The sequence below is a fragment of the Aquarana catesbeiana genome, unplaced genomic scaffold (genome assembly GCF_042186555.1).
Source record: "Aquarana catesbeiana isolate 2022-GZ unplaced genomic scaffold, ASM4218655v1 unanchor234, whole genome shotgun sequence".
Taxonomy (NCBI): domain Eukaryota; kingdom Metazoa; phylum Chordata; class Amphibia; order Anura; family Ranidae; genus Aquarana; species Aquarana catesbeiana.
Window position 1 is genome coordinate 348,259 of NW_027362662.1, and position 26,835 is coordinate 375,093.

The 26,835-nt window shown below is 47.1% G+C and overlaps 2 protein-coding genes and 2 long non-coding RNA genes across 4 annotated transcripts in view; 2 read left to right on the forward strand and 2 right to left on the reverse strand.

Annotated features, from left to right (window-relative positions):
• The window catches only part of LOC141121918 (uncharacterized), a 274,854-nt gene that overhangs the window by 143,662 nt on the left and 104,357 nt on the right, over window positions 1–26,835 (reverse strand). The window lies entirely within an intron of this gene.
• LOC141121926 (uncharacterized) overlaps window positions 1–26,835 on the forward strand; it is a 55,787-nt gene that overhangs the window by 15,161 nt on the left and 13,791 nt on the right. The window contains 3 exon segments of the mRNA XM_073611681.1: window positions 11,530–11,718; window positions 11,805–11,928; window positions 17,366–18,759. Coding sequence (XP_073467782.1) covers window positions 11,530–11,718; window positions 11,805–11,928; window positions 17,366–18,759 — 1,707 coding nt within the window.
• Window positions 12,258–12,757, reverse strand: LOC141121928 (uncharacterized). The gene is made up of 2 exons (XR_012240605.1): window positions 12,597–12,757; window positions 12,258–12,492 (listed from the first exon to the last, which is right to left on the reverse strand). It is a non-coding gene; the product is annotated as an uncharacterized lncRNA (long non-coding RNA).
• Window positions 14,440–14,939, forward strand: LOC141121927 (uncharacterized). The gene is made up of 2 exons (XR_012240604.1): window positions 14,440–14,600; window positions 14,705–14,939. It is a non-coding gene; the product is annotated as an uncharacterized lncRNA (long non-coding RNA).

Genomic DNA, 26,835 nt, shown 5'->3' on the forward strand with positions numbered 1-26,835 from the left:
GCTGATCTCGGTAGGGAATCCGTTATCCAGCACGGGGAATGGTCCGATAAAGCTCTAGGGGCGATTCATGATCCCGTAACCTTGGGTAGCAGTGTATTGGACACTAATACGAAATCAATCCTCAACATTGTATTATGACTAACACAGTGGCACGTGTATGCTCTTGTGGTTGGGTTTTGCCATCTCCAAACATCTGTCAATGCAAATTCAGTCAGTATACGGCTTAGTCTGGTGTGTTTTAGTGTAGTGGTGTGGGACCCATCCCGCCCTGGCCTGTCCAGCGCCGGATTCATGGTCATGGTAAAGTCCCCCATCCACACTGCCGGGACCGTCGGGTTCTTGGCCATATAAGTTAGTCCCCTCATGATCGCTTCTGATGAGAATGGGGGAGGAACATAGCTCGCCAGCAAAATCGGATTTCCACCTATGAGTGCATTTATAAACCAGAATCATCCCTGCTGGTCCGATTCCAAAGCTATCAATTCAAAAGGGACGTTTTTGGCTATCATTATCGATATTCCCCTGGATTGATTTGTGTGCGTGCTATGGTATACCCAACCCACCCAGGGGCGCTTTAGAGCCGCCTGTAGGTGGCCTGTGATGTGAGTCTCCACTAGTGCTACATCATCGGCTTTTTGTGATTTTAGGAGTGCTAGGACAGCAGTTCGTTTGACTTTGTCACGCATACCCCTCACATTCCATGTTAGAAATTTAACTGAGGTCATATTATCTCTGGAGTCATGTCATTGTGGCTGGACCAGCAAGTTAAGAACCAGCTATCATACGTGTTACGGTTCTTGCAAACCTGCTTCTGTATACCACATTTCCACTTGTCAACATACCCAGTGTGCATACCAATACATGTGCAATATACAATAGTGCGGTATTTCCTATAAGTATAACAAAAATTTTGAACAGAACCCTTCCCTCCCAGCTCCACACCTCCCCAACTTGGTGTGAGCGTACATTCCCTAACATTCAACCTGTTAACCAACATCCAGCATGTCTGAACGGCTGGAGGTGCAATTCCAGTGGTGTATTTAGGTTTTGTGCTGCCCTAGGCCTGACTAAATGCGGGCGCCCCCTAATTTAAATCAGACACACCGTCAAGGCCACACCCCTTACTGTTTAAGACCCGCCCTGTCATCCGTAAACCATACCCCTTCAGTGCAGCTTAAGAATGTCGCCTCATTAGTGGCTGTCAGTGCCCATCAGTGCAGCACTGCCTCATCAGTGCCCAGCCCAATGGTGCAGCTTCTCAGTGGCCATCAGTGCAGCCTCATCGGGGCCACCAGTGCAGCCTATCAGTGCCCATCAGTGTAGCATATCATATCATAAAGCGGAGTTCCACCCAAACATGGAAGCTCTGCTTATCTGCTTCCTCCCCCCTCCGGTGCCACATTTGGCACCTTTCAGGGGGGAGGGGGGGACCGGGTACCTGTTTTTGACAGGTACCCTTTCCCACTTCCAGGAGACCGTGCCATCCCTTGGAAATTCGGCCCTCCTCCTCCTTCCTCTGCCGCCAGGCCATTCAGAAAGCGCAGCTTTCTTTGCACATGTGCAGTATGGAATCAACTATGTAGTTTCACTGCCAGTTTTCCTTAACATGTACGGTGACGGCAGCACCCGAGAGCTGATCCAAAAATCAGCTGGGGTGCTGACATCACAGTCTCCCTGGACCAATAAGTGTCCTAACATTAAAAGTCAGCAGCTACAGTATTTGTAGCTGCTGACTTTTAATTTTTTCATGGGGTTGGACCTCCTCTTTAATGAGTATGCATTGATTTCAGCATGCATGGAGAACTTTGCAAATGCTGAAATGAATGCAAACTCAGTAAACAGTCCTCATTCAGTGAAAGTTCATGTACTGCAAAGTTTGCATTGATTTCAGCATGTGCAAAGTGCTCCATGCATGCTATAATCAATGCAAACTTTGCAGTACATGAACTTTCACTGAATGAGGACTGTTTACTGAGTTTTCAGCACCGATCACTTTATTGCAACAAGATCTGTATATTAATTTCCATATTAAGCACTTATACGTGATTGGCTGCTTGGCACACATTACAAGTTTTGCAGTCAGGAGCCGTGTGGGGAATTTGTGACCACAAGGAGTGAGAGGAATCAGAGAGCAATGTATGACTGCATGGAGGGGGGTGGGGGTAATGTATGACTGCATGGAGGGGGGTGGGGGTAATGTATGACTGCATGGAGGGGGGTGGGGGTAATGTATGACTGCATGGAGGGGGGTGGGGGTAATGTATGACTGCATGGAGGGGGGTGGGGGTAATGTATGACTGCATGGAGGGGGGTGGGGGTAATGTATGACTGCATGGAGGGGGGTGGGGGTAATGTATGACTGCATGGAGGGGGGTGGTGGTAATGTATGACTGCATGGAGGGGGGTGGTAATGTATGACTGCATGGAGGGGGGTGGGGGTAATGTATGACTGCATGGAGGGGGGTGGGGGTAGTGTATGACTGCATGGAGGGGGGTGGGGGTAATGTATGACTGCATGGAGGGGGGTAGGGGTAATGTATGACTGCATGGAGGGGGGTGGGGGTAATGTATGACTGCATGGAGGGGGGTGGGGGTAATGTATGACTGCATGGAGGGGGGTGGAGTAATGTATGACTGCATGGAGGGGGGTGGGGGTAATGTATGACTGCATGGAGGGGGGTGGGGGTAATGTATGACTGCATGGAGGGGGGTGGGGGTAGTGTATGACTGCATGGAGGGGGGTGGGGGTAATGTATGACTGCATGGAGGGGGGTGGGGGTAATGTATGACTGCATGGAGGGGGGTGGGGGTAGTGTATGACTGCATGGAGGGGGGTGGGGGTAGTGTATGACTGCATGGAGGGGGTGGGGGTAATGTATGACTGCATGGAGGGCGGTGGGGGCAATGTATGACTGCATGGAGGGGGGTGGGGGTAGTGTATGACTGCATGGAGGGGGGTGGGGGTAGTGTATGACTGCATGGAGGGGGGTGGGGGTAGTGTATGACTGCATGGAGGGGGGTGGGGGTAGTGTATGACTGCATGGAGGGGGGTGGGGGTAGTGTATGACTACATGGAGGGGGGTGGGGGTAGTGTATGACTACATGGAGGGGGGTGGGGGTAGTGTATGACTACATGGAGGGGGGTGGGGGTAATGTATGACTGCATGGAGGGGGGTGGGGGTAATGTATGACTGCATGGAGGGGGGTGGTAATGTATGACTGCATGGAGGGGGGTGGGGGTAATGTATGACTGCATGGAGGGGGGTGGGGGTAATGTATGACTGCATGGAGGGGGGTGGGGGTAATGTATGACTGCATGGAGGGGGGTGGGGGTAATGTATGACTGCATGGAGGGGGGTGGTAACGTATGACTGCATGGAGGGGGGTGGGGGTAATGTATGACTGCATGGAGGGGGGTGGGGGTAATGTATGACTGCATGGAGGGGGGTGGTAATGTATGACTGCATGGAGGGGGGTGGGGGTAATGTATGACTGCATGGAGGGGGGTGGTAATGTATGACTGCATGGAGGGGGGTGGGGGTAATGTATGACTGCATGGAGGGGGGTGGGGGTAATGTATGACTGCATGGAGGGGGGTGTATATGAGAGCTTCAAATATGTGTGTGTGTGTGTGTGTAGGTGGTTAATGTATAGGGGAACACTGACTACTTGGAGAGCATTCTATATATGCGGGAGGATGGATATACATTTACCCGATCAGAGGGGTATCCTGAGAGCTCAGCATTGTACTGCCTTCAGTGAGATGAGCCATCTCCGGATCTCTTCCTCGATTCTGGGCCATCCCGACACTTCCAGTGATAATTAGAGAGGTGATGATATTCTCCGCCTCCTCTTCGATAGACCCCGCCTCGGACCTGGGAGACGATGCAGAGTAGAACGCTGGACGGAGGAGGGTGGGCGGAGCATAAGGCTCCGGCTCCGCCTCCGCCAGTGAGGTTGCGCCCCCTCTCGGCATACTTACTGCCCATAATATTTACACGTGCCCCGCTATAGCAAGCCGGCCGCTGTATTTGTGCGGGACGCGGCCGGGGGAGCCGAGGCTCGGAAAGACGGGTCTGGGGGGGGCGGTTTTTGCCGCCCCCCTCAAAGTGCCGCCCTAGGCCTGGGCCTTGTCGGCCTAGGCCAAGAAACAGCACTGTGCAATTCTTAACGTAGTTGTTATCACTGTACCATGCTGATTTAACATTTCTAAGGGGGTGAAAAATTCACTGTCAATTGTGAAGCAAGGTAGCAAGAGGGGGACTGAACCACCCCAAAACTCCCTCCATGTAAGCTCCCCGTAGCTTTTACACAAGTCTGTGGTGGGATACAACTGACCTCCGAGTCTGTGCATTTCTGTGTGAGGCGCTCCACATCCTGTACATCAAATACATGACTTTGTATTAATCCGTCGGGGTGCGCCACGTGTAAGATGTTCATTAAATAGCTAGCAGTCCGCCCATGCCTGCAGGCCTTACTAGTAATGGTGTCCGTGTTCCGGTAACTGGGGGGTAATGTAAAAAGGGATATGGAAAACCGTAGTGGTAAGTAGTAAGTTAACACATCTCCCACCCTCAAACTGTGGAATTATCTTTCTAGCAGGGAACAGTGCAACAAAGATAAGTGATGGGGGGAATGCAGGTTTTCTCTCCTCACGCAATAAAGACAAAATGCCCTTTCTTCGGAAATAATTGGAAGTCATACTCGCTGGGATTACAAGTCCAGCAGTCCGTTAGGCTGGGCGACCCCGCTGATCAAGCCAAGCCGTGGCCGGGTCTTCGAAAAGCTGTACGCGGCCATCTTCCTCAACTCGCAGTCTTGCGGGTAATAACATTACATATTTGAGATGCTGCACTCACATATGGTGTTTAACCTCCTGGAATTGGGATCTTTTCTTCTGCACTTCGTTGGAGAAGTCCGGGAATACCGCAATCTGGACATTTCCCATCTGGATGTTACCCTTCTCCCTGGTAAGCCGTAGAGTTTTATTCCTGTCTCGGAAATTCAAAAACTTTGCTATAAAGGTACGAGGAGGTGCTCCGGGTGGCAGTGGTCTCGCTGGGATGCGGTGGGCCCTTTCCACCGCGAACATCACGGAGAAGGCCTCCCTATCATAGCTTTTGGTCAGGAGGGATTCCAGAAATTCTGCTAGGTCAGTGCCTTCTGACTTCTCCGGGAGACCTATAAACCGAAGATTGCATCTACGTAGGTAATTTTCCATGTCGTCTTGATGTGAGTGTAGTTGCTGGATTTGCCTCTGCCTGTCCTCCGTGGTGTGTCTCAATGAATGCTATGAGATCCTCTGCAGTTCCTATGCAGGTCTCAGTCTCCGTGACTCTGTCCTTTTAGCTTCGAGAAATCTTTCCAGAGAAGGGAGATGTCTATTTTCACCTCGTCTGTCTTTGCTGTAAGGGTGCCTTGTAGAGCCGCTATGGCATCTAACAGTTTGGCCGTATCAGATGCATGAGGTTCAGAGTCCGAGCACGTGTCGGCGACATCTTCGGCCTGTTGGTCCTTGTCCTGTCGGCGGTATTGTGCTAGTTTGTTGACCGCCCCAGTCATCTTTTTTGGCGGAGACATTCTCTCCTCAGTCCGGGACTCAGAGGGGTAGTATCTGGATGGTTTCTGTTGCGGATTCGTGAGCAGGATCTCAGGGAGCTCACTCTACCTATGTCTTACTCCATTGCTTGTCAGGCCAAGCCCCCTTGTGTCACGCTTTTCCCAGTGGTGTATTTAGGTTTTGTGCTGCCCTAGGCCTGACTAAACTCATGCACCCCCCCCCTAATTTAAATACAACCCACCCCTTGCTGCCGAGGCCACACCCCTTCCTGTTTAAGACCCACCCTATCATCTGTAAACCACACCCCTTCCTCTTTAGGCTCATTTGGCACCTTTCAGGGAGGAGGGGGGAACAGGTACCTGTTTTTGACAGGTACCCTTCCCCACTCCCTGGAGACTGCGCTGCCCCCTCTGAAGTTCAGACCCCCTCCTCCTTCCTCCACTGGGGCATTCAGACAGTGCAACGTGCTTCGCACACGTGCAGTAGTGAACCGTCTGGTTACCATGAATGATGGTGGCAAAACCCGAGAGCCAATCTGAAAATCGGCTGAGGTGTCGACATCGCGGGATCCCATGACAGGTAAGTGTCCTAATATTAAAAGTCAGCAGCTACAGTATTTGTAGCTGCTGAGTTTTAATGTTTTAATGGGGTGGGGGTGAGACTCCTCTTTAATGAGTTTGCATTGATTTCAGCATTGATGGAGCACTTTATTGCAATATCATGATCTGCATATTAATGCACTTTCACTAAATGTGGACTGTTTAAAGGGTTTGCATTGATTTTATCATGCATGGAGCACTTTACACATGTCAGTGGCGGCTGGTGGTCAAAATTTTGGGAGGGGGGGGTGTAAACAAACTAAAAAATTCTGAAAAAAAGACATCAATTGCAGCCTCACTGTGCCCCATCAAACACAGCCACTGTTCCATCAAACGCAGCTACTGTGCCCATCAATTGTAGCCACTGGGCCATCAAACGCAGCCACTGTGCCCATCAAACACAGCCACTGTGCCCATCAAACACAGCCACTGTGCCCATCAAACACAGCCACTGTGCCCATCAAACACAGCCACTGTGCCCATCAAACACAGCCACTGTTCCATCAAACGCAGCCACTGTGCCCATCAATTGTAGCCACTGGGCCATCAAACGCAGCCACTGTGCCCATCAAACACAGCCACTGTGCCCATCAAACACAGCCACTGTTCCATCAAACGCAGCCACTGTGCCCATCAATTGTAGCCACTGTGCCCCATCAAACACAGCCACTGTGCCCATAAAACGCAGCCACTGTGCCCATAAAACGCAGCCACTGTGCCCATAAAACACAGCCACTGTGCCCATAAAACGCAGCCACTGTGCCCATAAAACGCAGCCACTGTGCCCATCAAACGCAGCCACTGTGCCCATCAAACACAGCCACTGTGCCCATCAAACACAGCCACTGTGCCCATCAAACACAGCCACTGTGCCCATCAAACACAGCCACTGTTCCATCAAACGCAGCCACTGTGCCCATCAATTGTAGCCACTGGGCCATCAAACGCAGCCACTGTGCCCATCAAACACAGCCACTGTGCCCATCAAACACAGCCACTGTGCCCATCAAACACAGCCACTGTTCCATCAAACGCAGCCACTGTGCCCATCAATTGTAGCCACTGTGCCCCATCAAACGCAGCCACTGTGCCCCATCAAACACAGCCACTGTGCCCATAAAACACAGCCACTGTGCCCATAAAACGCAGCCACTGTGCCCATAAAACGCAGCCACTGTGCCCATAAAACGCAGCCACTGTGCCCATAAAACGCAGCCACTGTGCCCATCAATTGCAGCCACTGTGCCATCAAACGCTGTCACTGTGCCCACCAATTGCAACCACTGTGCCCACCAATTGCAGCCACTGTGCCCACCAATTGCAGCCACTGTGCCCATCAAACACAGCCACTGTGCCCATCAAACACAGCCACTGTGCCCATCAAACACAGCCACTGTGCCCTCAAACGCAGCCACTGTGCCCATCAATTGTAGCCACTGGGCCATCAAACGCAGCCACTGTGCCCATCAAACGCAGCCACTGTGCCCATCAAACACAGCCACTGTGCCCATCAAACACAGCCACTGTTCCATCAAACGCAGCCACTGTGCCCATCAATTGTAGCCACTGGGCCATCAAACGCAGCCACTGTGCCCCATCAAACACAGCCACTGTGCCCCATCAAACGCAGCCACTGTGCCCCATCAAACGCAGCCACTGTGCCCATTAAACGCAGCCACTGTGCCCATTAAACGCAGCCACTGTGCCCATCAATTGCAGCCACTGTGCCCATCAATTGCAGCCACTGTGCCCATCAATTGCAGCCACTGTGCCCATCAATTGCAGCCACTGTGCCATCAAACGCTGTCACTGTGCCCACCAATTGCAGCCACTGTGCCCACCAATTGCAGCCACTGTGCCCACCAATTGCAGCCACTTTGCCTATCAATTGCAGCCACTGTTCCCTCAAACGTTGTCACTGTGCCCATCAATTGTACTCACTGTGCCATCAAATGCCAACACTGTTCCCATAACACTGATATAATTTATTAAATGACTTTACCTGCTGTCCTGGGGGGTTCCCTTGTGCTTCTTTCTCTCTCCTCCTGACGTCACTGCCAGACCCTGCCCCAGTGCCGAGTAGAAGAGTTAAGGAAAGCAGTACAGAGGAGGGTAGGCGGAGCATAAGGCTCCACCTCCGCCAGTCACCGCCTTATGGGGACGTGAGTCACAAGCTGCCCCCCCGCATCAGAGAAAGTCCTCCCACCTGATTCCCAGCTCCCGCACCCGCCCCTGCACACATGCAGCCCACGGTAGCCACCTTGCTGTGTATGGGCGTGCTTGGCAGAGGGTGGAGGGGCGTGAGCTCTGCTAAGCACGCCCATACACATGCCCCTCCACCCTCTGCCGAGCACGCCCATATACAGCAGTGCCGCTACAGCAAGGCGGCCGCCGTGGGCTGCATGTGTTTGTGGGGTGGCCGGGGGAGCCGGGAATCGGGTGGGGGGACTTTCTCTCATGCAGGGGGGCGGTTCTTTTTGCTGCCACCCACAAAGTGCCTCCCTAGGCCTTGTCGGCCTAGGCCAAAACACAGCCCTGGCTTTTCCCCCATACAAATGAGCCCGTTAGTGCTCAGGAAGCTACAGGGGGGAAAGGACAACTCTAAATTTAGTGGCCCCGTGTTGGCCCAAGAGGCCTTGGTTTTCAGGCCTACTAAAATTGGCGGTAGAGCCCCATTGGTTACTCCCGGTAAGGGTTTGTCCAATAATTTAATTTGTACCCTGCTAAATAGCAGGAAGAAGGTCACAAGGGCCATTTATTTTAAGACCTGGAAATGCTTTAATTTCTGGTGTGATTCAAAAAATTACTCCCCAAAGGAGAACATTTCTGTTCTGGAATTTTTACAGGACAGAATAGAAGAGGGTTTGTCAGCAAACACCTTGAAATTTCAGGTGGCTGCATTATCAGTTTTTCTAGAGAGAATGTTATCTCAGGACCCTTGGATCATCAGGTTTTTTAAGGCACTAGCTAGAACTAGACCAGTGCCTTTTAAGTGTTTTCCCAAATGGGATCTTTCAGTTGTTTTACAGGGTCTGACTAGAAGACCCTTTGAACCACCAGAAGAGGCCACAATTAAATCATTGTCTTTAAAACTAGCACTGCAGTTACTTCAGCTAGAAGGGTCAGTGAGCTTTAGGCATTATCCATCATTGAGCCTTTCTTGACAATCTTCCCAGATCGGGTAGTACTGAGAATAGACCCGTCGTTTTTGCCGAAGGTTGCTTCAGTTTTCCACAGAGCTCAAGAGATAATCCTACCAACGTTTTGTCCAAATCCAACAGGCCCTAAAGAAAGAGAATTTCATAGTCTGGACGTAAAGAAATGCGTTTTACGCTATCTAGAGGTAACAAAGGAGTTTAGAAGACCCAATTCTCTTTTTGTTTTATTTTCTGGGTCTCATAAGGGTTACAGAGCTTCCAAAAGCACGAATAGTAGGTGGCTTTGGATGGCTATCCACGAACCTTATAGGGCTGCGGAAATAGAACCTCCTGCAGGGGTGGTGGCCCATTCAACTCGGACTGTAGCTACGTCCTGGGCGGAATGAGCTGGAGCTTCGCCAGGGCAAATTTGTAAGGTGGTCACATGGACGAGTTATTCCACTTTTACTCATCAATATAAGATGGACCTGCTCTCGGCAGCAGAGCAGTCATTTGGCAGGAAGGTCCTGCAAGCGGTGGTCCCACCCTAAGAGTAAGTACTCGTTTGTCATCTCCAGGTGCTGTCCTGAAGGACAAGGGGAGAAAACCTTAGTTAGACTTACCCATAACGGTATTTCTACGAGTCTTTCAGGACAGCGCAGATGAGCTTCCCTTGGGTTAAAAAGGTTTATAAATGTTAATGTGTTATGGTTGCTATGTTCTGCTTATATATTTTCAACATGGCCAGAGGCACTCGGTAGCAACTGAGGCTATGGTGGAAGTGTCCAGGCTTTAAAGGAATAACTGCAGTGTTTCCTGGGAAGTGGGTGGAGCTGTGCTCTCTCCAGGTGCTGTCCTGAAAAACTCATAGAAATATAGTTAATGGTAAGTCTAACTAAGGTTTTTGCTCAGATCACCTAGGCATTCTGAGTGGAAGTGGTAGCGGGTACCTGTCAAGAGGAGTGGGAAGCCCAGCTACATATGTATAGTGGGAGAGGAGTGGGAAGCCCAGCCACATATGTATAGTGGGAGAGGAGTGGGAAGCCCAGCCACATATGTATAGTGGGGGAGGAGTGGGAAGCCCAGCCACATATGTATAGTGGGGGAGGAGTGGGAAGCCCAGCCACATATGTATAGTGGGGGAGGAGTGGGAAGCCCAGCCACATATGTATAGTGGGGGAGGAGTGGGAAGCCCAGCCACATATGTATAGTGGGGGAGGAGTGGGAAGCCCAGCCATGTATGGTGGGAGTGGAGTGGGAAGCCCAGCTACATATAGTGGGAGAGAAGTGGGAAGCCCAGCTACATATAGTGGGAAGCCCAGCTACATATAGTACACTAAGCTGTTCTGGGAGAAGATCAAGGCAGAACAGAATACAGCTGGTCAGGAGAGCGACAAGGAGAGAACAGGGAAGGTATATAGGCTGGGCAGACAGGAGACAGGATAGATCAGAGAAAACAAGGAGTACAGGAGTGAAGGACTGCAGGAAGACACCAGGACACAATCGGAGATATCAGGGAGAAGGATCAGAACTTGATTGCAGGGAAGGGGGATGGGGGGCATATCTGAGAAGCAGAGTGAGTATGGAAAGAATCTGGAGGGAGGAAGTAAAGAGAAACAAAGTTACAATTAGAAGGGACATGAACAAGTCACACTGAGAGCAGAGAGGGAGTGCAGCTAACATGCAGAGCGCTGAGCTGCTCTGTAATAGAATGACAGGAAGCAAACAGAATGTAGCTTAGTGGCTGCAGATGGACATGTTAGCTTCCTGGGCCCCCTCTGGAACTGACAGGGCCCGGGCCCCATACAGCCGGGCCGGTGGTACCCCTTTATCAGCGGCCCTACACACAAGTACTACGAATACATGAAGGGTATGTACTCTATGATATTTGGTTATAGCACAAGATTGTGGCATTGGGTATAGAAGAGAGGAATTTCAGCTTTAGTCCAATCAGTGAGACCTATGATTACCAGCATGCCACACCCACTGACCACTAAATCCATGGGTAACATTTCCTAGTGGGTCACTGAGCCTTACTGCTAAAACATTAGTGACTCTATATGACGTCTAGAAGGATCTATACATATGACCACATTGTAATCATATCATTGGATGAGATGTCTGTCCTTTGCTGAATCAGGCACAATGTGGCCAATCCCTGGAGAATAAATGTAGAGCTGACCATAGAGGTGAGGGATTATGGGAGAGTGATATTTATCTTTGTGTAACACAGAACTGTACAGTAATGAAGAAATCTACTGAAAATGACACAAGAAGGAGATCTCATAAAATGACCACAAGATCCTCGAGAATCCAGAATCCCATCACCATCCCCCCACCCCCACCCCTGAGCCCTACAACACACAACAAACAGAAGATTCTAGAAGTCACCAAGAAGATGATGGAGCTGCTGACAGGAGAGGTGAGCGGTGCTCGGAATTCTGGGACATTATCCAGTAACAGACAAGGGATGTGTCTGGATGGTGACTGTATCATTGTGTGTGTCAGGTTCCTATAAGGTGTCAGGATGTCACTGTCTATTTCTCCATGGAGGAGTGGGAGTATTTAGAAGGACACAAGGATCTCTACAAGGACGTCATGATGGACAATCAGCCGCCCCTCATATCACCGGGTAAGAGGAGACTTTATTGTAAAGGAGATAGCAGTACGGAGGGTCCACCTAGATCCCCCATCCTCTGATAAGCACATAGAAACAATGTATTCAGTCTCAGGAGATGGGAGGCAGCGGTGTGGGACCTCTACAACTTGTCTCATGTGAACATTTAAACTTCCACTGATTGCTGAATACCAATATTATGAGTCCTGATCCTTACACTGTATAATTTATAATGTACATTACATACTCCTGACCCCTGTACTATATACTCTATGTTAAAAACGAACAATGGGTTCCCCAGAGGTGGGATTTTTAAGGCATTACCAAAAAACGTTCATAGTATGTATGAAAAAAGAAAATTTTATTACAAAATACACACACATAATACAAAAATATACCAAGTGACAAAATCAACTCAAGCATAAAAAATACATAGATACGAATGCATCAAGGACAGCATGTGGGGGACAGAAAATAATCACAATGGACAAACAGTTAAGCATAGGATGGGGTAGGTCTCACTAAACCGACGCGTTTCGGAAAGTCCTTCGTCAGGGTTTGACAAGTGAGGTTTATCATCTGTTTAATATTACAGAAGCAAAAAACATAGAGTAGTTAGCATTACATATACATGTGACATAATATGTCCCCCATACCTCATATGTGAGAGTGAACTCACTTACCCAATGCACGTGTTACAAAAAGATTCAAAGCAAATAATCAGCTCTGCTGTGGTATCCCAGGCCATGTGTAATTCCAGGTGATCCAATTGTGAGTAGATGGAGTACTAGAAGAGGTTCATGTGGAGGACACCATTTCCCTAGATGCTGAGACACGTCACGTCCAAATTAGGACGCAACGTCTGTGCATGGGCTGGGGTCCACAGAAATCTTCGGACCTAAGACCAAGCAAACAGTATCATGAGGAGTGGCAAAGAGTTGGGGGTGAACACCCCCATCAGACTGGTACAGAGAACCTGTCAATGTGTAAAGGCTAATGGTCAAAGAGAAACATACCTGGGATCTGGAGCCACAAATAACACCTACAAGGTGTACCGTAGGACCTTTTAGGTCCTGCCATACGATTTGCAGGTTATCTGACTCTAGGCCCTTGACCTGCCCCTATTTATGCCTTTACAACTTTTAGGCTTTATTTGCCCGTACGCTATGTCCAAAGTAGGAACCCACTTTGGGGCTCGAGGTGATAGGGGCCTACCTGTATGTCCAGGTTTCGGGTGTGGCAGGACATCGGGGTTATCCCCTGCTCTGTTTATCATGCCCCAGGCACGCTGGAATATCGGGTTTTGTTCCCCTTTTATTTATTTATTTGCTCCAGAGCTCTAGGCTCTTTTCATTGGTTTTTCTCCCCATTTTAGGGCTCTGCTGTGTTCTCCCACGCCTTAGTGGCACTAGTTGGTATCCAGTGTGCTCGTACGACCATGGTTTGCATGAGAGTGCAGGCCTGCAGCCTTTTTTATTGTTGTTGGCATGTGTGTTCTTTCTTTTTTTCAGGCACCGCCCCTTGCTGTCACTGTGCGTGGACCCAGCACGGTAAGGCTGTCCCCCTCCGGGACACACTAGGGGAACGGATTGTGTTCCCCCTGTCCAGATCGGGTTCAGCGTCAGCTGACTCCGGTCCTGGCTTCCCGTGCTGGTGGGAGTGAACGGCGGCGCGCGCCTCCGGGACGCGGCGCCGTGACGTCAGCCGCGACGATGCGCTCCAGTGTTACTGGTGCGCGTGCGCGGTGTGGGGTCAGGACCGGCGTCATTCGTTCCTTTGGGGGGGCGTGGCGCGGTCCACTCCCAGGGGGCCCACTATTGGACCAGGATGACAGGAGATCTGCCCAGGGGCGGATCCCCTGTCAGCTGGAGCCGAATGGGAGGAGGGAGTCCAGGGTGGACACGATGCACACAGCTGCTTGCTGTTGCAATCAGCTGGCCTCACTTTCAGTGGAGATAAATAGCTGAGCTCATCCACTCGGATCTTGTGATCGGAGGAGGATGCTGCACTCATGCTGGGCTCCTAGCTGCTAAAGTAAGTTACCTGTTGGACTGGGGGTATTACTGGGGAGCTTTTCACTCCTCTGATTATTTGGGGAGCTTTTTACCCTTTTGATTATTTGCTCATATGTGATGTGGTTATATATACCACAACCCATATATATATACTTTTTGCATTACCTTTTTTTTTTTTTTTTTTTTTTTTTAAAAATATAAAAAGAGACCCCCCTCTCTCTCCCAACACCAGATCTCTTTTATGATGTCTGTCTGATGGTCAGCAAGGTACCCTCCGTGCCCTCCTCCCCTCCCCCTACGGTACACCTTGTAGGTGTTATTTGTGGCTCCAGATCCCAGGTATGTTTCTCTTTGACCATTAGCCTTTACACATTGACAGGTTCTCTGTACCAGTCTGATGGGGGTGTTCACCCCCAACTCTTTGCCACTCCTCATGATACTGTTTGCTTGGTCTTAGGTCCGAAGATTTCTGTGGACCCCAGCCCATGCACAGACGTTGCGTCCTAATTTGGACGTGACGTGTCTCAGCATCTAGGGAAATGGTGTCCTCCACATGAACCTCTTCTAGTACTCCATCTACTCACAATTGGATCACCTGGAATTACACATGGCCTGGGATACCACAGCAGAGCTGATTATTTGCTTTGAATCTTTTTGTAACACGTGCATTGGGTAAGTGAGTTCACTCTCACATATGAGGTATGGGGGACATATTATGTCACATGTATATGTAATGCTAACTACTCTATGTTTTTTGCTTCTGTAATATTAAACAGATGATAAACCTCACTTGTCAAACCCTGACGAAGGACTTTCCGAAACGCGTCGGTTTAGTGAGACCTACCCCATCCTATGCTTAACTGTTTGTCCATTGTGATTATTTTCTGTCCCCCACATGCTGTCCTTGATGCATTCGTATCTATGTATTTTTTATGCTTGAGTTGATTTTGTCACTTGGTATATTTTTGTATTATGTGTGTGTATTTTGTAATAAAATTTTCTTTTTTCATACATACTATGAACGTTTTTTGGTAATGCCTTAAAAATCCCACCTCTGGGGAACCCATTGTTCGTTTTTCTATATTTTGGGGTGTGGCATACCTTTTCTGTTCGCTACTCCGGGTCAGACCCCTTTTTGCTGTATATACTCTATGTTGTACATTACATAATTCTGATACTATATAGCCTATCTGTTGTATCTTATACAATATGTTGTACATTACATAGCCCTGAGTTCTGCTCTCTCCCCTCTACCCACTGCTACATACAGTCATGGCCAAAATTGTTGGCACCCCAGAAATTTTTCCAGAAAATCAAGTATTTCTCACAAAAGTATTGCAGTAACACATGTTTTGCTATAAATATGTTTATTCCCTTTGTGTGTATTGGAATAAAACAAAAAAAAGCAAATTGGACATAATGTCACACAAAATTCGAAAAATGGGCTAGTCAAAATTCTTGGCACCCTTTCAAAATAGTGGATAAATAAGATTGTTTCAAGCATGTGATGCTCCTTTAAACTCACCTGGGGCAAGTAACAGGTGTGGGCAATATAAAAATCACACCTGAAAGCAGATAAAAAGGACAGAAGTTCACTTAGTCTTTGCATTGTGTGTCTGTGTGTGCCACACTAAGCATGGACAACAGAAAGAGGAGAAGAGAACTGTCTGAGGACTTGAGAACCAAAATTGTAGATAAATATCAACAATCTCAAGGTTACAAGTCCATCTCCAGAGATCTAGATTTGCCTTTGTCCACAGTGTGCAACATTGACAAGAAGTTTGCAACCCGTGGCACTGTAGCTAATCTCTCTGGGCGTGGACGGAAGAGAAAAATTGATGAAAGGTTGCAAGGCAGGATAGTCCGGATGGTGGATAAGCAGGCTCAGGGAGCATCAGTGTCAGCATGAACTATCCGTCGACATTTAAATGAAATGAAACGCTATGGCAGGAGACCCAGGAGGACCCCACTGTGACACAGAGACATAAAAAAGCAAGACTACAGTTTGCCAAAATGTACTTGAGTAAGCTAAAATCCTTCTGGGAAAACGTCTTGTGGACAGATGAGACCAAGATAGAGCTTTTTGGTAAAGCACATCATTCTACTGTTTACCGAAAACGGAATGAGGCCTACAAAGAAAGGAACACAGTATCTACGGTGAAATATGGTGGAGGTTCAATTATGTTTTGGGGTTGTTTTGCTGCCTCTGGCATTGGGTGCCTTGAATGTGTGCAAGGCGTCATGAAATCTGAGGATTACCAAAGGATTTTAGGTCACACTGTAGAGCCCAGTGTCAGAAAGCTGGGTTTGCGTCCGAGATCTTGGGTCTTCCAGCAGGACAATGACCCCAAACATACGTCAACACCCAGAAATGGATGGCAACAAAGAGCGGGAGAGTTCTAAAGTGGCCAGCAATGAGTCCAGATCTAAATCCCATTGAACACCTGTGGAGAGATCTTAAAATTGCTGTTGGGAAAAGGCGCTCTTCCAATAAGAGAGACTTGGAGCAGTTTGCAAAGGAAGAGTGGTCCAAAATTCTGGGTGAGAGGTGTAAGAAGCTTATTGATGGTTATAGGAAGTGACTGATTTCAGTTAATTTTTCCAAAGGGTGTGCAACCAAATATTAAGTTCAGGGTGCCAAGAATTCTGACCAGCCAATTTTTTGGAGTTTTGTGACATTATGTCCAATTTGCTTTTTTCCTCCCTGTTTTTGTTTTGTTCCAATACACACAAAGGGAATAAACATGTGTATAGCAAAACATGTGTTACTGCAATACTTTTCTGTGAGAAATACTTGATTTTCTGGAAAAATTTCTGGGGTGCCAACAATTTCGGCCATGACTGTATACACGTAATATGTATTTTCTTTTGTTACACCCATATTCTACCAGCTGGGCATTTTATATCTGATGATTTGATTGGAGCACAGACTTTCACATACTGATAATAATGTGGATGCTGGAACCTTAAACAGAAAGTGATAATGAGGGAGGAGTCAATAACCCAATGATGGTGGTCTTCGGGATCAGTTAAGTCTTCATCTTGGTTGTTCTACCCCCATCCTCACTCTCTGACCTCTGGTGGGGCTCAGGTCTGCTGTTATTCATGACTAAATCATGGACTAAATAAGGAAGTGCAGAACTTCTTGTGTTGGGAAGATGGCAATGAGTGATAGAGGGGGTGGGGACACTCGTCCTATAACCCCCTCATCACTGTCATGCCTATAAAAGACAGTTCTCGTTGTTTCCTCACTCTCTGACTAAGGTCCATGACTAAAGAAATGAACTGGTAGGAGATTCAGAGGACCCATTTACTAGTTACCTTGAGGGTGGAACTGTAAGATCTTCAGAGACCAAGCTGCCTTATGTGGGCGGAGTGCTGGTTTAGGGGAACCAATCTGCTCATGTCTAGTAATAATCTTTTTATTTCTATTTTAGTAGATGGACGGGAGATGAGGAAAACCTCAGAGGATTGTCTCACTTTGTCTCCAGACTGTAAAGTAGAAGATGAGGACATCACGCAGTATAGTCCAGGAGAAAACCTGGCTACCTCGAATGTCCATCCGGCTCCACACAGTGTAGATGGACCATCATATTCCTCTCATCCTAAGGAACCTCAGACTGTGAGGGACAGTGCTGTCCTTCGGGCAGATAAGAGGTTTTTCTGTACTGAGTGTGGGAAGGGTTTCCATTTTAAATCCCAACTTAATGTGCATAAAAGTTCTCACACAGGGGAGAAGCCATATTCCTGTCCTGAGTGTGGGAAGTGTTTTCTTTTTAAATCAAGACTTGATGACCATAAAATATCTCATACGGGAGAAAAACCGTATTCCTGTTCTGAGTGTGGAAAATCTTATTCACGGACCTCTCATCTTTACACACATCAAAAAGTGCACACGGGTGAGAAGCCGTATTCCTGTCCTGAGTGTGGGAAACGTTTTATACAAAAATCAGAACTTTTAATACATCAGAGGTCTCACACAGGGGAGAAGCCGTATTCCTGTTCTGAGTGTGGGAAATGTTTTTCGCGGACCTCGCATTTATACACACATCAGAGATCTCACACGGGGGAGAAGCCGTATTCCTGTTCTGAGTGCGGTAAATGTTTTTCAGTTCAATCCAATCTTGAAAAACATAAGCGGTTTCATACTGGGGAGAAGCCATTTTTTTGCCCTGAGTGTGGAAAATGTTTTTCACAGAAGTTCAATCTTTACAAACATCAGAGGTCTCACACTGGGGAGAAGCCATATTCCTGTCCTGGTTGCGGGAAAAGTTTTTCAATGAAGTCCACTCTTTCCACGCATCAGAGATCTCACACCGGGGAGAAGCCATATTCCTGTTCTGAGTGTGGGAAATGTTTTTCCGATAAGTCCAATCTTTCCAGACATCGGAGGTCTCATATGGGGGAGAAGCCATATTCGTGTTCTGGTTGCGGGAAATGTTTTTCAATGAAGTCCACTCTTTTCAGACATCAGAGATCTCACGTGGGGGAGAAGCCGTATTCCTGTCCTGAGTGCGGGAAATGTTTTTCACAGAAGTCCAGTCTTTACACACATCAGAGATCTCACACAGGGGAGAAGCCGTATTCCTGTCCGGAGTGTGGGAAATGTTTTTCACAGAAGTCCAATCTTTACACACATCAGAGATCTCACACGGAGAAGAAGCCGTATTCCTGTCCTGAGTGCGGGAAATGTTTTTCAGTGAAATCCAGTCTTTCCAAACATCAGAGATCTCACATGGGGGAGAAGCCACTTCCCTGTCCTGAGTGAGGGAATTGTTCCTCACTGAAGTCCTGTCTTCCTGTACATAAGGGATCCCACACAACCCTTAAGGTATATTAGTGCCTTGAGTTCAGGAAATGTCTTCTACTGTATATGAATGTTTCTGAACATCACAGCTCTCATGTGGGGAAGAAGCACACCCAGATATACTCCATGACTGATCTTCATCATGTAAGAAACAGTTCATAAGGAGATCAGAGATCACCAAAGACATGGATGAAGTGTTGTACCATGTTGGCCATTGAAAAATAAAAATGGAGTCATTACCTTTCATTGGCTGAGTACATTTTGTGGTGTGAGCTTTCACACACACTTAGAGGTCTATTTAAAAAAAAAACTAGTTGAACGAATGTGACAAGTTTTGGTCATTTTTTTTTCATATAATCGACTCCATCTAGTGGCCATACACATGGTGTTTTACACAAAATTTACTGATGGAAAGGTTACATTACACTGTCAACACAACAGACTGATCCCATCTAGCTCACATTAACCCTTATAGTGCCAGAGCTGTTTTTGTATTTTTTTGCACACATGTTAAAATTTTAATTTTTATCCTGAAGACTAGTTTAGAACCCCCAAATGTATATTTTCTGAAAGCAGAGTCCCTGGAGAATATAAGGGTGGTAGTTCAAATTTCTTATGTCACATGATATTAGCTCAGTGGTTTATCAAGTGTAAATTTCAGTTAGAAATACATTCAGTTTAATTTTAGAGGACAATTGCAATAGTTTACACAGTTTTTGGTACAATATAAAATATGAGGTTGTGCTGAGTAAATAGGTACCCAACATGTCCAGCCCTAAAATTGTGTGTGCTGATGAAATGATGACAAACTTTGTTACTTAATATTAGTCCATAGGTGACGCTTTAAAAGCCTTTCCAGGTCCTCTGTGTAGAGGTAACCCAGAATAATGGATGTAGAATGATTGCTCTCACTCTGGCATGCATGGCGTTAAGTAATCTATGTAGTGCAATCATTGTTTTTGTTTTCTTATATAGGCACCGGCAAAATGTTTTTGGGGTGGGGTTCTAAGTGCTTGGGTGTAACTTTAATTTTCTCACATAACTTTATTGCTATCACTTAAGGGACCAATAAACCCCAATATGATAGCATTTTGTTGTGACCGGTTCTCTTTAATGAGACATCAGGAGTCTATCAGACCCCTCGTGTCTCTCCTGTCCTCCACTGAAGATAATGGAGAGCAAATCTTGCTCCATTCTTACTCTCTCAATCTCCTCCCATATCACAAACTTACTGAGTGATATATCCATATGGATATCATACCTTTTCCTCAAATTTAATCTTTTTAAAACAGCTTGTAATATTTCCTCCTCCCTGATCCCCCCCCCCCCATGACTTTACCATCAAGATCAACAGCACAACCATTGATCCCTCCACACATGCCAGAGTGCTGGTTGTAGTCCTGGGCTCTGATCTCTCCTACAGCCCCCCACATCCAATTGCTGGCTAGATCTTGCCGCCATAACCGCCGCAACATTTCCAGAATTCACCCCTTCCTGACTAACAACACCACAAAACATCTTATTTACTCCTTGGTTATTTTCCTCTTCGACTACTGCAACTCCCTCCTCACTGGCTGACCGTTACACAAGCTTTCCCCCTTCAGTCTATTATGAATGCTGCTGGTAGGCTAATACACCTTACTAACCGATCTGTGACTGCTGCTTCTCTCTGCCAATCTCTTCACTGGCTTCCCCTATTCCACGTTATAAAATTCTAAATACTAACTGTGACAGACCTAGCTGGGACAGGGGTCTTTGGAGAGGACTGGGAGCAAGCCTCCTACCCACTGACTATGGGCCCTGGCATTTAGGGCAACACTACTCTTTGGAAGGTGTATGCCTGGGGGATCCGTGGAGTGGTCTTGTTACTTTTGGATTCAAGTCCATGTCTCCCCAAGACACACAGACTCTGGGACTCTAAGCCTGGAGTCCATGTTAAGGGCCTAGATGCCACATTTCCAGCAAGGACTGCTCCACACTATGGGACTCATAGCAGATGTTGATGTCATTAGCAAGCCTCCTGTCTGGGGTTGCCTGCTATAATGTGTTTATTGCAAGTAGGTCTAGTGTGCCTCCTAAGGGTCTTTCAACCATTGTTATTTGTGCTAATTAACTCACCTTTTGTCTGTCTCTTAAGCAAACCATTGTGGGTTGTGTTTATAGTTGTAAATATTTGTATTGTCCAGTACACTTTATTCAGTATTGTAGAAGCTGGCAAGCCTGGAATGAAACCTCTGAGTCATCCAGGTGGCTAATTAACATAATGTTTATAGTATATGTCTGTTCTAATTATATTCCTGTGTGCAGTTTGTATTGTTAGAGTAATATGATCAGGAGGGGGATGTCCTCCTTTGGTGTATATATTCTTTGTTCAAATAAATATGTTCCAGTTTTGCAGCCAAACGAGTCCTGCCTAGTTCTTGGTTACAATATGCAGCTATAATATCTGATATCTATCTTCAGACTAGAGGAAGCCGTATGTGATGGAAGCACTCAAGCTAAGTGGGAAGTGATTCCTTTACACTAACCACAACATACAAAGCCATCCACAGTATCACCCCCAGCTACATCACCAACCTCATCTGCGGATATTACCCAAATCATCCCCTCCGCTCCTCCCAACGCCTTCTGCTCTCTAGCTCTCTTGTTACCTCCTCCCATATTCACCTCCAGGACTTAAAAGTGCTGCGCAAACTGTTGCGCTATATAAATTCTGTATAATAATAATAATTCACAGCTTCTCCGTCCATATCAGTCAGGAATGATAGCAATGAACCCGGAAGTCACCTAATACATGTCACTTCCGGGGTCATTCTAGCTAAGGGGATCAGCAAGTGGATGTTCTCTGGTCTCGCTCTCTTCTTCCCAGTTGCACCCGTCACGCCAGGCCCATGGGTGGCATAGCGGAGCCCAACAAACTGGGCGTATATGGAAACCATCCAGCATCAGTTTGCAAAGCTTGCCCTGTGTGGATGTCTAAGAGCACACTTAGTCTTCTCCAGAATGTTCCAGAAGGGTACTGCTGGTCCCTGTGACAAATGATTCCACCAATGTAGGTAGGTATGGGAAGGATTCCCTGAACATCGTATTGTTTGGCAATTTACACCATTGGCCATGCCTGTAAAATATCTAATCTTCATGTTTGCCAATACTCTGATACCAGACTGCTAATATCATAGATTTCCATAACCAGGAATGAGATGAGGAAGGATCCATATTGTGTCCAATTATGAAGCAGATTTCTGGCCTAACAGCTTTACTGTCAGATCTAGGGGATCCTCTAATGTGCTCCAGGCAGTACATTACAGGCACAAGGTTATTTGCACTAACCCACTAATCCCCAGGTGACAGCTGAATGGACTGGGCGGGGGCACACCATCAGTTGTTGGGACACAGTCTGAGCTGCTATATGTCCCCCAAATACGTAGAAGAACCTCGGGGGTCTGTGTTTTTAGTAAATTTTAAAACTCTTTTTCTTTTGTAAATGTCAGCACAGCTGCAGCACTTTCTGTGCATCACAGAGATGTCCCTTCACAGGCAGGATTAGGACCCCCAGGATTAGTACACCCCCAAATCAGGACACCCCCAGACATGTTATTTAACCAGTTCAGCTCTTTAGAGGTACATAGTACACCCAGGGAGTGAAGGGTTAGTCACAAGCTGATGGCGGCAGTAGCAGTGCTTGTTTTCTTCAGCCGGCTGCCAGCTGCACAGTAATGCCCCGTACACACGGTTGGACTTTGTTTGGACATTCCGACAACAAAATCCTAGGATTTTTTCCGACGGATGTTGGCTCAAACTTGTCTTGCATACACACGGTCACACAAAGTTGTCGGAAAATCCAATCGTTCTAAACGCTGTGACGTACAACACGTACGTCGGGACTATAAACGGGGCAGTGGCCAATAGCTTTCATCTCTTTATTTATTCTGAGCATGCGTGGTACTTTGTCCGTCGGATTTGTGTACACACGATCGGAATTTCCGGCAACGGATTTTGTTGTCGGAAAATTTTATAGCCTGCTCTCAAACTTTGTGTGTCGGAAAATCCGATGGAAAATGTGTGATGGAGCCTACACACGGTCGGAATTTCCGACAACAAGGTCCTATCACACATTTTCCGTCGGAAAATCCGACTCCCTCACATAATTCCTGGGCTCTCCCACTTATCTTTATACCGCATCCAGCGGCTTCAGAAGGCCAAGAGGGAGGAGACTGGTGACTGTCCATCCCCCCAATTTCCTCTGTACTGAATGAAGCCGGCAGTCCTCAGCTCTGAGTGTTTCCCGTTTCTTTGCACCACACATGTGAGGGATCCCCATGAATGTTGGAGTGAGAGGAATAATTTTACCCCCAGAGATCACACTTATCTCTAAACTAATGAGCAGGAAAGCACCTCCTATTGAGATTTTTAGGTACTGTAGTATTTTGCCATGTCACCTGTACACACAATTTTATTACTTGACATGTTTGGTATCACAATCTCATCTTTTATATTTTACCTTAAAAATGTGTGTGTGTGTTCCCACACATGAAAGTGGGGGGGCAAATAGTTCTGGTGAGTGGCACCCAGAGGGGGGATGGGTGACACGAGCACTAAGTGGTGTATATATAAGGGAGTGGAGCGATTTCTTCTTCACACTTATTAATGGACTTTGAGGAATGTTTGGAATGTGATATTTGCACACCTTTTCACTTTTTGTTACTGTTTGTATATTTTCATCATGGTGCCAATATGCTCAATGTGCCCTTGCTCCTGGTTCCAGGAGCAAGGGCATACCATAAGATAAATTGGAAGGTGGGAAAGGGAAACAACTTGGATGGGGAACTGTACAAATAAATTACGTACAAAAATAGACCAATGTATTTCTGATAAGTATTTACATCTGTACAAAATAGATAAGGCACTCCTAACTACAGGACCCTGCAGGTAACAGCATTTGCCGATTTTGAGCCTGAGCATCTTTCCCTCGAGAAAAATACTCTGCCCACCGGAATCCTAGTCTCCAGATGAAAAATGGAGATGGACAGCTGTCCCACCCAGGGGATCCTAAGAGAAGACAAAAACAACACATACAATGCTTACACCTAGCTTTACACTGTACATGATTTCTGTTGGGAGGGGGTTAGCGTCCTGCAAACAGAAATATAGAAGCAAACAAAAGCACACACATGTTTCTTGTCTTGTTCTGTCAGGAGGGGGTTATAACCTGCTAACAGAAACAATAGGCAAAAAATGTACAAAATGGACAGTCTTTGGAGTTCCTGGTGGGAGGGCCCCTCCCCAAACAGACAGGATCCTAAAAGAGTTAGTGTGGGAACAAACCTCACCCAAGTGTCCTTGCAACAGGCAGTCCTTCCATTGGGCACACAGGGTGGCAGGCTGGTTTGTTTCTCCAAGTCAGGGAAAAACAGAAGGACATACTCTGCTACTCCTCCAGCAATTCATGTGGCTCACTCCTATGCATCCTGTGGCTCCTCGCAGTCGTCTTTAGGGATAGAAGCAAGGTTCAGGCAACCTCTTCTGGTTCCCTCCTTCTTCCGTGGAGACCAAGATTTGTCCCCATGGAGATCTGATGTTTTTTCAAAGTGTTCCTTTAACCACTTGCTTACAGGTCACTCTCAGCCCCTTTTCACCCCCTTTTCCCAGCCGTGGGACCAGCTGGATTCTGGGGGGGGGGGGGGGGGGGTTGAATGTAGCATCCTCTACCACCTAGGTAGGTGCTAGAAGTAGAATTTTTATGAGTGCAGCTAAATCTATTCAGGTCTAGCTGCAAGCTAGGCCTGTTTGTTTTGGCAGGTCACTTTTTGAAGTCTTGTCCTACCCGTCCAGGGAACGCCCGAACCTTAAGGTCCTGTCACAGACAGACCTTAGGTGGCGTTGTTTCATCCCCAGTTATCCAGAAGGATAAGCTCCTGGTTTCGTTCACCCTTTCTTTAGCTGAGTCATCTATCGAGGTACAAGCTCTAATTGACTCTGGGGCTGCAGGCCTGTTCATTGATGCTGCCTTTGTATCAAAGCACTCGATTCCACTGCAGCTGCATGACACTCCACTTGCCATTGAGGCTCTTGATGGGAGACCCCTACCACCTGCCCATGTGACTCATGAGATGGTTCTGTTGTCCATGGCCGTAGGGGCTCTTCACCATGCGATAATCCAATTCCAAGTTATTTCCTCACCTAAGTTTCCGCTGGTTATTGGTTATCCTTGGTTACAGAGGCACAACAACCCCTCTTTTAATTGGCTCCGTGCTGAGGTTCTCTCCTGGTCGCCACAATGCAGTAAGACATGCTTCCAGAAGGTAGCCAAGGTCCTGTGCACCTCTTCACTCTTCTCCCTGCCGGAGGAGTACTGCGATTTTTAGCAATGTCTTTGACAAAGGTCAAGCTGGTAGTTTGCCTCCACACCGGCCATATGATTGCGCAATTTACCTTTATCTGGTGCCATACCCCCTCATGGCCGGGTTTACCCTTTGTCGGTCTTGGAGGATAAGGCCATTGAGGAATATGTTGCAGACACACTTTCTCGAGGTTTCATCTGCAAATCCTCGTCCCCTGCTGGTGCTGGTTTCTTCTTCGTGCAGAAGAAGAGTGGTGAACTGAGACCTTGTATTGATTACAGGGGTCTCAATCGTTTCAAGATTAAGAATGCCTATCCGATTTGGCGTTAGTGGCCAACGCCAAAGAGAGCTATAAGCCGTCTTTAGAGACGTGAGGTCACCCCGATGTAGCTCATTTGGCGTTGGCCACTAACAAATAACTTTTAACACCATAGGGCACCCCTGACTTATCTACACCTCAATAGCTTGTTTATTGGTCAGATAGGACCTTGCTTGGCTGCTCTGTGTGCCTCATTGGGGTGACCCCCCTTGGTTCAGGTGCCCATCTTTTTGGAGTTGCATAGAGTCCAGTTTGGTGATTTGTGTCGTGCCACCTCAATATATCCCCTGAGGAAGCCCACGGTGGCTAAACATGACAGGATAAATTTACAATTTGCTACCATCTGCAACGACAAGATTCTATACATGGCACTACTCTATCCCTTTCATGACTAAGCCTATTTCTGACATTTGGTGTTTACAAGTTAAAATCTGTATTTTTTGCTAGAAAATTACTTAGAACCCCAAAACATTATGTATATTTTTTAGCAGAGAATCTAGTGAATAAAATGGCGATTGTGGTAATATTTTATGTCACACTGTATTTGTGCAGCGGTCTTTTAAACACAACTTTTTGGGGAAAAAGACACTTTCATGAATTTAAAAAAAATGAAACAGTAAAGTTAGCCCAATTTTTTTGTATAATGTGAAAGATGATGTTACGCCGAGTAAATAGATACCAAACATGTCACGCTTTAAAATTGCGCACACTCGTGGAATGGCGACAAGCTACGTTACCAAAAAATCTCCATAGGCGACATTTAAAAAAAAATAACGGTTACCAGGTTAGAGTTACAGAGGAGGTCTAGTGCTAGAATTATTGCTCTCCCTCTGACGATCGCGGCGATACCTCACATGTGTGATTTGAACACCGTTTACATATGCGGGTGCGACTTCCATATGCATTTTCTGTGCTGTGCGAGCTCGTGGGGACGGGGGCGCTTTAAAAATTTTATTTTTTTAATTTAATTTTTATTTTTTTACATTGTGTTTTTTTTAAAAATCACTTTTTTTAAAATTTGATCACTTTTATTGCTGTCACAAGGGATGTAAACATCCCTTGTGACAGTAATAGGTGGTGATAGGTACTCTTTATGGAGGGATCGGGGGTCTAAAAGACCCCAAATCCCTCTTTTGCACTTCAAAGTATTCAGATCGCCGAAAACGGCGATTCTGAATACTTCATATTTGTTAAAAACCGGTGCCATTGGCAGCCGAGTAAACAGGAAGTGACGTCATGACGTCACTTCCGTGTTTACAGAGAGAAGACTGGAACAAAGCCGTTTCTGGCTTCGTGCCAGTCTGTCTCTAGCCGCCGGAAGTGGCGGATAGAGGATCAGGTCTCCCGGTGGGACGGGAGGCCTGGTAAGAGCATCGGAAGGCGGCAGGAGGGGGGGATGGCCACTCCTGTCAGCTAAGAACAGGAAACTGAGGCTACAAT